This window comes from Pseudopodoces humilis, chromosome 23 (assembly GCF_049639895.1).
Source record: "Pseudopodoces humilis isolate 2021_Gansu_Grassland_sample_001 chromosome 23, ASM4963989v1, whole genome shotgun sequence".
Lineage (NCBI taxonomy): Eukaryota > Metazoa > Chordata > Aves > Passeriformes > Paridae > Pseudopodoces > Pseudopodoces humilis.
The window spans coordinates 7,631,729-7,647,770 of NC_142222.1; the positions used below are offsets into that span (position 1 = coordinate 7,631,729).

At 44.3% G+C, this 16,042-nt stretch overlaps 1 protein-coding gene across 6 annotated transcripts in view; it reads left to right on the forward strand.

Moving 5' to 3' along the window:
• The window catches only part of CLIP2 (CAP-Gly domain containing linker protein 2), a 70,364-nt gene that overhangs the window by 15,464 nt on the left and 38,858 nt on the right, over nt 1-16,042 (forward strand). For all 6 annotated transcript variants that reach the window (XM_088066180.1, XM_088066182.1, XM_088066181.1 and 3 more), the window contains one exon: nt 4,832-5,045. In XM_088066180.1, coding sequence (XP_087922306.1) covers nt 4,934-5,045 — 112 coding nt within the window. In that variant the 5' untranslated portion in view covers nt 4,832-4,933. The remainder of the gene's footprint in view (nt 1-4,831; nt 5,046-16,042) is intronic.

Here is a 16,042-nt window from a genome sequence, read left to right on the forward strand (position 1 = left end):
CAGAGCACACTGGCTAGGTGCCAGGAAGGTGTAGGAGCACTTCCAGCACACTTAGACAGAAATGTCAAAGTCAAATGGTACTTTTGGTGATCATATGATTCAGGTTTATGGAGTGCTATGATACACTCTGCCTTAGGATGCCAGCAACTTTGATTGCCATTTTTAGAAGTGACAACTCAGTTTTTGCTCTTCCTTTTTGGTTGAAACACGATCAGTTTGTGTTAAAGATGTTGTGCCACTGCTCTGCACTGTGATGTAGGGAGGCTGCTTTTTGTAAGGGCTTGCTCTCCTCGTGTTCCTCTTCCAGATGCTGGTTTTCACAAATAAGACTTCCTGTGAATAGGGAAGTTGGATTTTATCAAAGCCTCATGAATTGTAGAGAAATCTCTAATGGAATAGAGTGGTGATAAATCAAGTCTGAACTGACCTGCAGGACACCAGTTGTGAAATCTCTGTGTACATTCTGTTCCCTTCCCATGTGCAACTTTGGTGTCATGCCCCTAATAAATCTCTGCAGGGACACTGTCCCCTGCCCCCAGGGCTGAGCTCTAGGGAGCAGAAACTCACGCAGAACCAAGACCATGTCCAGGACTTTTCCCACAAATTAGGGATAGTTTTGCTCTGCAATTAGTACAGAATTGTTGCTATCTGCTGCATCAGTCCTCAGAAGGCATTTTGTCAGTGTGAGGAGCACAAGCTCATCCAGCCCATAAATTACTCCACAGGTTATGTGATGACTTCCTTGAATGTACTTTGGCTTTTTCTCTCTGCACTTTGCCTCAGGATTTGCATTGTGGTTTTTAGAGTGCAATAGGAGGGTTTTGCACATTGCTCCTCTTAAAAATCTTGTTTTAGAAGTAAATCACAGGATGTTCAGCCTATCATAGAGGTTAGAATTAGTTTTTAAAAAACTGAGCTTTTAAATAAAAGTCCTCTAGGCTTTCTCTTGGCATTCTGTGCTAATTATTACAAAACTTGAGTGAACAAGAAGACTAAACACACCTTCTCACACTTGTCAGGGAAACTGTGTAGTGACAGCAGAGCTTTATGGCTGAAAACCTGTTTGAATTCTCCAGCTGCAAGACAGAAAATACTTGATGGCTGAGAGATGGTACCAGGATTCCCTGGTTTTCCCTACAAATAACTGGAAGCAGTATTCTCCTTTCATTCCTGCAGTACTCTGCCTCCATTCCCTCTATGGGAGAAGGAAAGGTTTTCTTGGAAGAGGAGTCTGACCTTAATTAAAAATGAGTGTCTCTCATTTCCTCTATGCTTCAGTTAAGTGCAAGGATTTACTCCTAATCTGCCACGTGCCTCAGAAATGGGTTTCTGGTGGCTTGTCAGCAGGAGTAACTCATCAGAGAAGTGAGAAGGTGATGGCACAATTACCTTGGATTGGATGGAGCATCTTAAGGAATTAGAAGATAAAATTGCCTTCTCTTCTCAGCGTAATCTCTGTCTCTATTAGCAAAGCTGCAGTTTGGCGTTACCATATCCTGTCTCTGATGGGATTCATTTCCTGCCCCTTTCACCCAAGGCTGAGCACTTCAAGCCTGGCCCTTGGATTTGGATTTTCAAGGCAAAATTCTGTTCTTGAAGTCCCTAACCCATCTTTGCAGCATGGTCAGTGTTGTGAGGTTGTGAGCCACAATACCACAGACATTTCTGGGCATAAAGCAGATGAGGAGGGAATAAAGTATCATCATAAAATCAGCCCAAGACACTTCCCCTTTTTGAGCCTGTCTGACTCACATTCAGCTGTCCCCTTTTCTGATGGAATTTTGGTCATTGAAGCATTCCTGGGATGCTTTTCTTGGTTGTGGGAACAGACAGAACCATTCATCCCAGTATAGAGAGACTGCAGGAAGAATCTAGCAGATATCTAGACAAATGCTTGTTGTTTGTCATGTCTTGTAAAAGAAATAAAAACAAAATAAGCAGAGCTGGTGGCACTGGAATATCCAGAGGGGCAGATGGGGTTTTCTTTACAGTGTATCTGGAGAAAGTCACATTTCCATGAAGTTTTGCAGGAGGGCAAAGCATACAGCTTGTGCAGGTAATATGGGGACTAGGAATGATAAATAACATAGAGAATAGAAATTTTCAGTTCTCCTGAAGTTTCTGGATAGAGCTTAAAGCCCATTCTGGCTGATTTCAGTATCAGGGAAGAGAGATGGCTGATGTGTTTCTCACACCACATGTTGCCTGTGTTCAGCCTTTACTGCTGGAAGCAGATTTTTTAGAAGAGCTGGAAACAGGTTTTTCAGGAGTGCTCTGCTCACAGAGCCCGTTGGGAAGCTGAGGGTTCTGTATGGGAGCTCAGAGCATGTTGTTATCTCTAATGGAGCAGGGCAGTGCCCTGTGGAGATACTGGCCTGTGTCCCAGGCCGGGGATATTTCTGCAGCATCACTCACTTGGGAGCTAATGTGGGACTAGGACGGCTCAGGCAGAGTTGCTCTGGGTGGTGAAGATGTCCTAATGACATCATTTGGAAAAGCTCCATGCTCAAAGCGTTCAGAACTTCCTAAAAATCTGCTCATATACATTCGTGTTGAAGTGGGGGAGAAACTTGTGGCAGAGAAGGAGTATCCATCCCCAGCAGCAGGCACAGAGTTCTTTAAAAGCATCCCAGACGTTTATTTTTATCTGTGCAGTACTGACAAACTGCATTTGTAGTAAAATTTACTCCAGTTCATCCTTATTTCCCTGTGTGATGATGAATGTGCAGGGGTGTGCTGTGGTCAGCCTGCAGCTTGTGACAGTGACACTTTCCATGATGAGCTTGCCCCTGTCAGACTCTCCCCATAAACTGACATGCCATGGGCACAGCCAGGCAGGGGATCTGCTGCCATTCCCTGTGGCACTTGAGAAGTTTTTGGATCTGTTGGATGTGACCCCAGTGAGTTTGGCCATGAACTGGTTGTGGTGGTTGTATTTCAGGATTAAAGCATCTGTCTGTTCCAAGGGGAGCATGATTAGCAGCCTGTGGAGTTCATTTGGTTTTAGCATTGGTGTGTTGAAAGCAAATGTGTTTGTGTAAAGATTTCTGGCAGAAATATTTATGTGGTGGGAATACACTTCCTCTTGTTTCCCTCCCCAGTGTAAAAATATCCAGTTGTCCTGAGAAGAAGCAGAAAATTACAATATCCTGTGGTGGGAGTGGACAGCTGATCTTTAGGGATAATGTGATGTGGAAAGAGAATGAAGTTCCTGTTCCCTCAAAGATGAGCAGCAAAATAGAGGAACACACTAAATTCACTGCAGCCTCCTGTCCAGCTCTGACAACTGTTCCTTGCCAGCTCTGTGGCAGGAAGGCTGTTTTATATTTTCCTTAAGAAAAGTTTCCTGCTCTTGTCTGTTATTTCTGCTGTGGATGATGTGATTGGATCATCCTGCCTCTCGTAGCCAGCCCTGACTTCTGTTTGAGGTGAATATCTGCAGGTGTCTGAATCCATCCCAGGTACTGAGCACCTTTGTGAGCACATGGGGAAAAGACCTTGGGTCCCTCATTTTTTTTGCTCAGGCTCCCTCCCCAGGGATCTGCTGATCCCTCCTTTCATTGTCTCTTTAAGCTGATGTAGGATGACTGACTCTTACTGCAATTCGTTGTTTTAGACATTTGTGAGCCCTTGGGACTACAGTTTTGGAATTCTCCTTGCGGTTTTTCCCTCCTCTGTGTCTGCTCACAGCTTTTCCTGGAGCCGTGCCAGCCCTCTGCTCCCTCTGACCCAGCCTGTGTTGAAGTCCTTACTCATGCCTTAATCATTTCCCATCTCATTATTGCAATTCCCTCCTTGCAGCATCTGTAAATCTTTGCTGCACTGATTCTCAGGGGTGCTGGATCCTTCCTTTGCCCAGGAAGCAGTGTCCTCACTTTCTGGTTCGTCCTTCTCATTAGGTCCCTGCCTTACTCTGCTGCCACCTTTTTTCCTCCACTGACTCCCAGCCCCAGCTTCCTTTTGGCTGAAAGACTCAAATTTTTTATTATTTTTCTTTATCCATTAGGAATGTGACTGCCTTTTTCTTTTTTTTTTTGCTTTTTTTTTTTTTTTTTTAAACAACTTAGTAATTTCCTTTATTTTTCCTTTCTTGCCATAAAATTGTGCTTGTTGATGCAACATCCTTGCAAGGAATTTGGAGGTTTAATTCCATTTGCCTACTGGGAAGGGAATGACAAAAAGAAGGGTTGTGACTTCACTAATGAATAGTTGGTAGAGTTATGCTTAAGTTCTGAGAAGTTTTGAGGTTTGGTTTTTTTTTCAAATTTTCTTGTAAATCCATAGGGTCAAATGCCCTTTTTCCTGTGATAAGTTTTGAGATTTGTCTGTAAGGAAAGGAGCTGAAAATCCCATCTCAGACACTGGCTTCATCCTTCTTTCCCTGCCAGTTTGGAGAGGCTGCCCTGGGGGCTGGTGAAACTCAGGGCTTTGCATGAAAGGTGGTGCCTTTTGTCAGGGTTCTGACAGCACAACTGAGGCTTGGCAGGTGCTGAACTGAGCCTTTAGAATTTAAAACCAATCAAAACCATTTCAATGACTCAAATCCTAAATTTCAGGATTTTAAAATTTTAATTTTAAACTTTTTAAATTCTTATTTAATGGCTCCAGGAAGTTTCAGGTTTGGCTCAGGACTTTGAGAGGGATGAAAAAAAAAAAAGTAACATGAAGATGGGAGATGAGGGAAAATATCACCCTCTTTTTTTAGGAGAAGAAATGGCAGGTTCTGACTCTTCTAGGGCTGTGAGGACAGAGCTGGGCACTGCTTTTTGGAAGCCTGGTCCATGCTCTACCACTCATTCTCCATCTGATTTTTTGTGCTCTTCTCTTCCAGGTGTGTGACAATGGAAGAAGAGGTGCACCATCAAGAAGCCTGAACACCAGGACAGCTTTGAGACACTGGCAGTAGGACCCTGAGATACAGGGGACAGGAATCATGCTGAAACCAAGTGGACTTAAAATCCCAGGCAGGGCTGGGAAGCACTCCAGCCCAGTGGGACGGGCATCAGGGACCACCACAGCTGCTGTCACCACTGGCTCAAAGGAAGGTAAGGGCTCCATGAAGGGGCATGAGCTGAGCCAGACTGCCCGGCTTGGAGGCAGTGCACTAGTGGAGCCAGTGGGATGTGAAATTCCCCATCTGTACGTGGGCTGATGGATCAAAACAAGTGCAACAGGGTGAGGAAATGGGCTCCCTCTCCCAAGTAATGCGCAAAACAGGCAAGTTGTGCAGTGGGAGGGAGACAGATGGATCCCCTGATGTTTAGGGCTGACAGAGGTGCCTGTACAGACACTGGCATGGGAAGGGCTGGGAATTAGGCAGATGGGAACCTCCCCCGTGACCTTAAACACTGCCCTGTAGCCATTGCTATTGGCCTGTGAGGATGCAGGAGTAATGACTGAGCACTTAAGGTGATTTGGCCTGTGCTGTTCATGTCAAATTAGTGCCTTTGTTCAAACAGAATCATTTGAAGCCCTAGGATTTGAATAATGACTTCACATACCTACACATGCCTTGCTGGTGTTGATTTATATCCAGTGTATACATAAACTGTGCAGACTGCCATTATCAGTAGAATTAACACTTCAAAAGTAGTTGAGGGGGTATTTTGCTTAGGATTCATTTTTCTGGCTTATTAGCTGGTGGGTTGTTTTTTTATTATATATAATTTAGTAAATATTCAAGATGGGAGTTTCGTGTGTCATGTTTTTCATTTAACTTTGTTAAAAAAGGCTTTCTTCTTGCTTCTGGGAAAACATGTCAGGATGATGTATATCCTATCAAAACTTGTACTTTCACTACATTACACTTTCATTTGAGAAGGTCACTGGTTGCTTTAGATCTGTCAACCTTTTGTCCTTATAATTCAGGCTGCTTTCTACATTCCTGGTTACTTTGCCATGTGTTTCGGTCTCCAAAACATAGAACATTTAGCAGAATCAGGAAAGCCTTTTACCTCTTAGACAGCATTTCTAATCAAGGGGATAATATTGGCCAAAATTTGCTTTAGCATGCTCAAACAAATTAGTTTGGGATATTGATGCTGCAGAGTGAGGGTCACAAGACAATGCTGTCTCTTGACAGAGTAATGCAGAAGTGTTAATTATTTAATCAAAACAAAAAAATACCTGTCTTTGAGGTTCTGTTTTTCTTGGGCACATTGGGATGGTGATTCAGGCACAACCTCTGCACAGGATGTTCACACACAGACTCTCCTTGCTGCTGAGCCACTGGCTCTGCTCTCTTATTACACATCAGGGGCTGTGCTTTGCTCGTGGATTCTTCCAGCTGAGCTCTTTCCTCTTTCAGTGACCAACAGTGTGTGTGTATAACCTCTGCCACTGTAAATTCTTTCCCCAAACAGTAGTGTAAAAGCCACAGCTCTAACTTGGCTTTTTGCACATCTGCAAGTCTTGTCTGAGGTGCCAATCGCTGCTTGAGGTCACGGGCAGAGTTCCAGATCCTTTGGTGTGATACAGCACTACAGGGATTGGAAAGGTGCTGCTCTTCCCTTGCACATTGGTCCAATTATTACCAAATGTTTGGATTGCAGTTTTGTGCAAATGGCTTTTAATATTAGAAAGCCTGATTTCTTTATTTTGTGCCCAAATCTAAGATACTGAAGTATCCTTTTATTTTTTTTTTTTTTTGCTAGAGGGAAGCATAAATTGACAAAGGAAAAGCTTGATAGGTTTGGCTGTGTATTTTGAAGTTATTTTTCTGACCTGTATTTCTGAATTTCCCCCTTGTTTCTCCATACCCTCAACTGTGTTTGAGAAATGAACCTGAACTCCAGTGATGTATCTGTGTAACTCCCTGTTGTGATTCTCTCAAGGTGCTTGGGCCTGGATTTATAATTGCAGTGTGACATGGAGTTGCTTTCAGTTGATTTTAATCACATGAAAAACATCAAAATGAGAGAAAAGATCTGAGGTTTCTCTTCCCCTCACAGGCTTTGTAGTGGCATCTCAGCAGGCACAGTTGGTGCATGTCTTGTGGGATGAAAGGGTCAGTCAGTGGCAGGGTGAAGGCAACCTCTGGGCTGAATGCAGTGCCTGTTCACTGGAGTTCCTTTGTGCCTTGTTCAGCTCCAGCCATCTGTCACCAAGGGATGTGCAGCCAAGTGCCCTGTGTGGCTCCAAATGCAGTCTGGCCTTTGCTTGAGACGTTCTAAGTTTTATTCCTGGAAAAAAGTGGGCATGGAGAAGGGGAGAAGTCTTGTGATGGTGGGTTGGTACTCAGTGACAGATGTACTGCTGCTCCTCTGCCTCTCAGGGCAGTGCAGGAGGCTTTTGGAAATTGTGGAGCTGCTGGAGCAATCAGAGCACTGAGCCATTCCTACCTGGAAGGTGAGAGCAGAGCACAGTGGTGTTAATTAAACAACTTGGGCTGGGTGTATAGCAGTGGTTGGGCTGGTAGTGTTATCTCTGACACCTTCTCACTCAGTGTCCTGCTCAAGAGCTGCTCTGTGCCCCTGCATGGGCTGTACCTGCTCTTCCTCCTGCAGATCTCTCAAAAAAGCTTCACACTTTGATCCTCTTCCCCTCCCATAAGTTTATCCTAATTTTATCTTTAATTTTGTCTGCACAAGTGCAAGTGGAGGTACTTCCCTTTATTCTTACTCTGGAACACACAAAGTTGCTTTGATTTCTCCTTTCTCTTTTCCCCAGTGTTCTGTCCACATTCTTTTGTAGAAAATCAAGTGTCTCTTATCTGTCTTTCATTTCTCTCTTCCTTCCCCAGGCATGGAGATTCCTCTTCAATATTTCCATGTACTCTTGACAAGTCACATCTGACGTACCAGAAAGGGGGTGGATGCAGATGGGAGATGCTGTGTGTGCAGAATTTCACAGTTCATGGCTGTGGGTTTCTAGAGACCAAATGTGTTGTAGTCACACTGAGCCAGCTTGTCACACATACTCTATCAGAGTTATTTTTCCTGAAAACATATTCAGAGTCAATTCAGCTTATGGAATATCCTACGTCCTCTTTGAGCTTTCCTTGAGTGGAGAATTGTTGTCTCCTTACCTGAGCTGGTGCTCTCAGAGCTGTTAGGTGTAAGAGCTTTTGTGGTGGTGGTCTGGGTTAGGTACATTGGCTTGCTGTGGTTGTGGGCTTTTTTATAAAGAAAACAAAAGTGTCATTCCCACTGAAAGTCAGTGGGGAACTGACAGCTGACATGGACTCCTGGAAGAAATCAGCCTTGAGTGGTGTCCCTGCTGGCTATACCCCTCCCTTCTCTCCTAGAAAGCTGGAACAACAGAAAAAATAAGTTCTGCTGCTTTGCAGTAACTGTTTTCCTTACCCAGACTGAAAATTCATCTCTAGCTGCCTTAGGAGAGGATTTCCCACCAATGAGTTGGCTTATTTCCCATATTTCAAGTGAAGAAAGTCACTGCTCTTGAGCCCACATTCAAGAGAAGTTTCTGTTCTAAAGGTGTGGGTCACGGGTAAAGGGCTCAATATAATATTTGGATTTCTTGTTACAAAGCTCATATGTCTCAATTTCTTTCTCACCCTCCTCCTGGAAAAGCAAAATCCTGCTTTTGCAAGATGGAAAGAGAATGGAAGCTGTGATGAATGGGCCCACAGAGCCCTCCCAGCTGGTGGAACAGGTGAAAGCTGCTGGGAGGAGAAGCATTCACATTTCAGAGTGGGTTTTGTCTGCTCAGAGCAGTGTTAGAGTAACGTGGTTGGAGGAGAAATTTGCCTTTCATACTTCATTTGGCTGTCAGCTGGCTCTAGTGTTTGTTTATGGTTCTTAAATCTCCTGTTCAATTAAAAAAATCTAGCAAAAGACAGGGGACAAAAGAAATGTTTGTATTTGCAGAAGGAGCTGGGCAACATTGAGACTTCAGTGATTGAGGCAAAAAAGCCCAAACTTGTTAAGTTTTCTGTGAGACTTATGTACATTCAGTCAGAATCCAGCATAGACCTCAGATTTTACAGATGGATCCTGTCTTTCTGAATGGGCAAGTGCAAGTATGTCACATAAATTTCGTATTTAGGCATGGCTAACAATATCCAAACTGTTTTTCAGCAGTTACCTGGTTTTACTGCCAAAATCTATGCTTTGATAGCTAAACTATACAGCATATTTCTGTGAGCCTGGCAATGCCTTCTTGTTTTCATATAAGTCTTGTGCATTATTTTTGATGAAGAATAAATGCGCTAGGCTAATAATGTTGGCATAATGTCTGCTTCTGCAAACACTGTGTGTTGCTTTTGTTCACTAAAAATAAAAGTGAAGCAGACTGTAACGCTCCCAGGGCCATTAAAGGGAAGGGGATGACTGGTTCCATAGGGTAATTAAACTAAAATATGCTGTAATGAGGGTTTGATAAGCCTGAGCTGGGTATTGGATCCCAGTTAGTTGCATTTGGATTTTGGGTACTGATGGGCTGAGGCTGGTCCCTCCTGAGGGACATTTACTGCTGTGCCCCAGGGCTGGATTTTCATGAGGGGGTTAATTTTTATTTTTATTTTTTAATATATTTTCTAGAAATGTGATTATGTTCTGAGGGCTGCTTCTAGTTTGAGACTCAGCAATTCTGTGGCCAAGTCTCTTTTTATCTGTACCCTCCTCAATTCTGCTGGAGGACCCTAAATCTCACCATCACCTTAGCTCTCTTGTGTATTTACTGCCTTTCTCTTGCCTTTCCCAGTGGAAAATCTTCATTCCTTTTTATTTATCTGCCACAGTGTTAACAGCAACATCTTGGTAAATTAACTTGGAAATCAGTTGTTCACCCCTCGAGTTTCTCAGGAGGTTTTTTAAGTTAAATTGGCCGGATGCATAGCAGTAAGAAGCAATTTCTGTTGCTTCTAGAATTTTCTGTGGTAAAAAATAGAGGGAGGGATGGTGTTCTTCCTGGGGAATTTATGCCTCAGTAATAAGAGAGAACTTGGGGAGGTTGTTCTTAGGTAATTATTGATGGTTTGGTGGCATCTTCACACAGGTTTTTTTTTTAATAAAGCTGCAAGAAACTGCTGAGCCTCTCTGATTTTGTAACAATCTATTAATTCTAATTCTCAAATAAATATTAAAGACACTAAACCACTGTTTTGTCTGCAACAAAATAGGATTGTAATGTCCAGAGCAGCTGATTGACTGGCACAGACATAGGGACCTAATTCTTGTCTGTTCAAAGGCTTTGTGCCTCTTGATTAATATTAACTTGGGGTGTTACGTGGTGGTGAATTGAGAGAAAAGACCCCACATCATGGGGCCAGGGGCTGCTATTATTTCTAGCAAACATTTGGTTTTGCTGTTTTGCATCATGGCCTCATGGAGTGATCAGTATTGTCAGCTCCTGTCCGAGTGCTGTCCTCAATTAAATCTATGCTGCAACCCTGGGGTCGGATTAGTGATCCTGCTGGAAATGTGTCATTGGTGTTGGTGAAGTTTGATTAGTTCTTGCTTTATTTTAATGGCTCTGTGTGTACAGGGTCTTCAGCTCCTTGGGGAATTAGGAGGTTGAGGTGCCAGGAAGTGTTTGAGGATCAAATCCCTCCGTTATGGTGTCAGCAGATTAGCACTCCCTTAGTAGCCAGAGCTGCTGGATCTGCACAGACCTGGTCAAGGAGCTAACAGGTGGCTGAAAGAAAACAAGATTGTTTTCAAGGGCTGAACAGGAAAAACTGCAAATGGGAGTTGCTGTTTTGCTGATCTGGGGCTGAGGTACAGCTGAGGAGTGGGAGCAACCATGGAACATCTCTGCTGAGGGATCAGTAGAGCCTGAGTGCGTCCCCTCATCGCTGCTGTGGCTGTGTGGAGTGCCCTGTGTGGAGGTTATGTCCCCCTTGGACACAGATGCTGTCATGAGACCCTGTATATTTGTTCTCATCCTCATGGCATCACCTGTGCCAAAGTTTTCTGGCTTGGTTGTGGACCAACCACTTGGCTGTTTGCATGGGGCTTGTACTCAGTCACACGTGCCTTTTGTGAGCTGCTCTGCCTGCCATCCTGCACTCTGAAATACCTTTTGTACTGGGGTTTTTGAAGGTGGTGGTTCCTCCACCCTTTCTGGTTCCCCTCCTGAAGGGAAGAAGTAGCTTTGGTGGCATTCCTCTCCCAATAAATGATTCAATGCATTCCAAGCAATATAAAAGGACATTGAATCAATCTTAGTTTAATCAGCTTTACAGGTAACACATAGAGATAACTGTGAGTCTGCTTTTAATTGTCTTAATGATTAGATACTCTTAGGAGGATTTGATGTAGTTAATCCTTAATATTCAGCTCGTTCATTGTGGATGAGGCACACACCAAAGACATATGGAGGTCAGACGCCCTCCTGCTCTCTCTGTCTGTAGCTATTCACACAACAGCAGGGAAAGAAAATCTGCTCCCCACAGATGTTCAGCTTATGGAGGTTGGAATATAATGAACTGAATCCTGCTCAGCTGGGCTGGTGTAAGTCTGCAGTAGCATCGCTGTGCTTGTGGTTATGCCCATCAGAATAGGGATGCAGCTTTGGGGCGGGATCTGCTCCTTTCATCCAACATTTAAGTTGCCTATGTCATTTCTGCTGGTCACTGTGGCTTAGATCTGTTGGGTTTGAGAGCACTTGCTGTGGGGGTCGATGTTTGTGTCGTAGCTCATGTATTTTAGGATCAGATCTGGATCATGGTCATGTTTACTTTCAAAAAAAAATAAAAATAAGACACCCACTGCAAATAGGTGATTTGAGTTTTCTTCAAATGATGCCTGTTCATGTACAGCTCATTGCCTTTTGAATTGGATGCTTAGCTGTTTAAGCCAGGTATTTAGAGTGAAGTAGATGACTCAGTGTTAATCTACTCTCAAATATCCTTTTTATTAGATTAGGCAAAGCAAAGCCAGCCCAACAAACTGCATTCTGCATAGCGTGGGGCTGTGTACAATCAGTCCATTGTGTGCTGTGTAGCCTGCTCTGTGCATGGATGTATGGCTGTAGGAATAAATGGCTGATGGAGCAATGAATCAAAGCTGTGTTTAGTACAGTGCAGCCCCAGGATTGTGCCCAGGTCTGCTTGGCAGTTATGAGGTGGTCGTCTTTACCTCTGCTATGGTTCCTCTGGGGTGCTGGAGATGGCCTCTGATCTCCCTTTTTCAGGTGTTCCATCTTCTCAAAGAGATGCTGTAATTGTACTGATGTCATGTTTCTACTGAGGAAGAGGAAAAACTACATGCAAGGGAAAAAAGCCCAGTGCTTGTCTGTGTGCTGGTACCATCCCAGTGGCTCAGACTCTTTCTCAGCACAGCTGGTCACACTGAAAATCAGCCTCTCAGATAAGGAGCTAACAAAGCATCCTCCTTCATTCTTACATGTCAGGCGTTAAATTTTTGTGTTTCTCTCCTTCAAGAGTAGCTGCAGACAGGGCATGAGGAAATACCATTTGTGGCTGCAGGCTGGCAGCTCTTGTAAAGAGCAATTGCTGTGAAGATTATCCTAACTCCTGCCAGAGGCAAGCAGAGCAAAGTAAAATTAGAAAGTCAGAGAAAAGCTTGTGGTTGTACCAAAGAAATATTTCTGAGATTGAGCAGGTCGAAATGAGAAGTGGTTATCTGTCAAGGGAGGAGGAGTGAGGAAGATTTTACTGCTGTGCTGCATTGCTCCATGTCTAGCCCTAAATGTGGGGAGATTCCATGGTGCCAGCAGAACACTTTCCGCCTGAGCTTGCAGCTCCCAGTTGCACAAATGTACCCAATAAAGGATGCTTTGAGCCTGAGCTGGGGGAGTGTGGGCCTCTGCCTTGCTCAAAGTGCACTGAGAGCACAGGTGTGAGTGGCTCATCACCTGTCACACCAGGGAAAACACTGCCCTGGACTCCAGCTAACCTGACCTGGCTGGGGTAACCAGATCACTGAGCACTCCGAGGATGTGTGAGAGGTTATAATGCTTCCTCCATAGCTGGAGTAAATACTGTGCCCTCGGGCAGTCTGTGCCAGAGCTGGAGTCAAACTAGACTGTCTCCTGTCATTTAACTTTCCTTTCCCATGGATTGTTAGAGCTGCAGTCGATCTGCTTGTGCATGGCTGCTCAGGTTATGCCCTATGAGTAAATACCCTGAGTTATGCACACACAGCAACTTCTCCTGCATCTTGTTCCCAGTTCAGGGAGCTGCTGGGATCCCCTAAACTGGCTCCAGTCTAGCCAGAAAGTAATAATTGCCCTCCAGACAGAGCCAAGCTCTTTTTTTGGTGTCTTCTATTCTGCATTTGATTGGGACTGAGCTAATGCTATAATTTCTGAATGAATAAGTCAGTGGTCTTCCTGTGTGCACCTGCTTGAGCAATGTGCTGCTTGGCTGCTCACCTCAGCTGGTGCTGTAGGAATGGTCCCAGAGTCCATCCCAGTGGGTTTTTATGTAGGAATGATGCCTGAGCAAAATTCCAATATGTAAAAAGGCTATGAAATGTCAAAACCCTGCTGCTCAATTACTTCTTCTGGTGGAGGGAAAGCACTATGCGTTACTTGGCTGCTCGTTACAGTGCTTGGTTCTCAAGATAAATTTCTCCAGTTCAGAACAGTCCCAAGACTGCTGCACTCTCACTGCTAGTGCCAGTGTTCTGCTTGGGAAAGCGTTTATAAATGTCTTATTAAAGACCTGTGTCTGCCTCCTTTTCTTTCTTTTTGTCATTGGATCAGCTCAGTGAGAGCAGCTGTCTTCACTTCCATCACAGCAGCCCCCAAACCACACTTGTGCCGTACAGATTCCCACAGAAACGGCAGACAACTGTGCTGTGTGTGTGTGCTGGGGTTTGTGGGCTTAGGCTGTGCTCCTCCTCGAGCTTCTCCATGCTTCTTTGGAAAGAAAAGGCTCCAAGGAATCAGCTTTGTGCTAGTTTTATAGAGAACTGAACATACGGTGTGACTGCAGCGAGTGGGAGCTGCTGGAGGGACGCTCCCCGTGCCGGCCAGCAGCTTTTCCTGTAAGTATCTCCCCCCTCCCTACTTGCTGTTTTTGCTCTTGGGGCCACCTCATAGGTTACTCTGGGCTGCTTTCTAATGCTCCTTTCTTAAGTCTTTCATTACTTGCAGTGCAAGGTGTAACCCAGTTTGGCTATGGGGCTAGTGGGACAAAACTGAGTGAGTCTTCAGAACTAAGGGCTTGCTTGAATGGAAAACTGTATTTTCTTGTGAGAATAAGTTATGGTGAATAAAGTGAGTAATGCTTCTGTGTGGAATATTCTCTAGCTGAAGTGATTTTTTTTGTTTATTTAAGGAAAATGGAGGCTGTTATTTTGTAATACACCCTGGGTTACTTTAACGTACTAACCTGCCATTTATTAAATTCTAGTTTTGCAGATGTGTCTGTATGTTATTTCTAGAGATGAGGGGTGGCACATGCTGAGGAAGAAGATATGGGTGCTCCAGTCTTTGTTAAACTTGCAAAGCTGTTAAAATTGTGGGATTTTTGTTTTCATTATTTTTGGTAAAAACAGGGTGCTTCTCCAGAGATGTGATGTATAGGCCCTGTTTTAAGGCTGAAAAATGTTAAATAGAGTATTGAAAACTGAATGTTGAAAGAATATGGTTTAAAAAGTAATAATTACATAAAAATTAAGACTGCAATCTTGAGATGAATAGATTCATCCATATGCTGCAAGGTAATTATCCCTCAGTGAAAGAAACCTTGTGCATTTTCTACTAGTCACTTGCCTCCCTTGTGCCTTGTACTGCCAAAACCAACCTGCTTTGCATATTTAGTTGAATACAGTTGTTTATTTGAAAAGAACTTTAAATCCTCACACACAAATAGAGAGTTTTGCTGTTTGTTTCTTTTCAGAATTATAGTAGATTTGATTTAGCATAGCTTGTAACCCCCCCCAGCTCCTCCATCCCTTCCATCTCTAGCAGGCACCAAGAATGTGTGTCTCGCCTGTGGCAGAGCAGATTTTGTACCAGTCAGCATCTTGAATGAGACCTTTATAAGAAAGCCTTTGTTTGGGGTGTCTGAGGTTCACTGCCCTTCCCAGCTGCCTCTCTGGAGGCAAATATTTATCTCAATGGGCATCTCCTTCCATTCAGCACAAGACAACTTTGCAATGGTCCTTACTCGGTTTAGCTTCTCATTCATAATTCTCATTCTTATTGTCTTCCTCCTCACTGCAGTTTTATTTCTGGATATGCCTCCTCTCTTCGAAGGAGCTAGACATGGGGATGCTGAAATTGTATCAGATCTTATTATCCATGCCATTGGGGTTATTCCTGGGAGCAGCAGGGGCAGTGGATTTTCAGGGTGCCAGATGCAGAGCTTGCCTCTGTGCCAGATCACGGCCCCAACTGTTCAGCTTTGAACTTGCAGAGCTTTCAGTCCTTGTTTCCAAGTCAGCCATAAATCTCTGGGGCTCCTTCCTCCCACAATGTGCTGCCAGGCAGTTGGCTATTGTCTGCAAAGTATTGCTTTTTATCCCAGGCACCTATTCCCTCTCTGTTTCTGCCTCATCCTGCAGTTGGAAAGGGCTGTAATAAATCCTGCAGAAAACAGTTACCTCATTGCTGTGCTTGATAATATGAATTTCGTTATGGCAATGGGATGGCTTTCACCTGATTGCTAACAAAGTCATGTTTATGTAATCCAGGTTGCTAAGAGAAGCTCAAATCCCCGTGTGGGCACCTAGAAATTCCATGTGGCAAGGCCTCACCATCAGTGAGTGCTGTGGAGGCAGCAGGCACCAGCCCTTCTCCCATGGGAGGCACCTTGCCTATGCCTGTGCAGCTGCTGATGCTGCCAAGGGAAGAATCCCTGTCTCCCTGCACAGGTGGCAGCTCCTGGAGGTGCAGCAGGTTGTGCATCCTTCCCTCTTGCCTTCTCTCTAGCTGCTGTAGGTGGTAGGGAACAGATGCTCTGGACTGTCCTCCGCTGAGGGGAAACTCTGATGAGCTCTGTTCTTCATCAGTGAAGTTTTGCAGTGCCTGGAGATGAAATGACATTGCAGACCCAGAGAAGCTTACACAACTACAGTGTAAACAGATGAGTAAAAACCACTGCACCAGGAGCAGATGGTTTTGTGGCTGTGAGGACAAGACCATTGTCCTCCAGCTCACAGTGGAG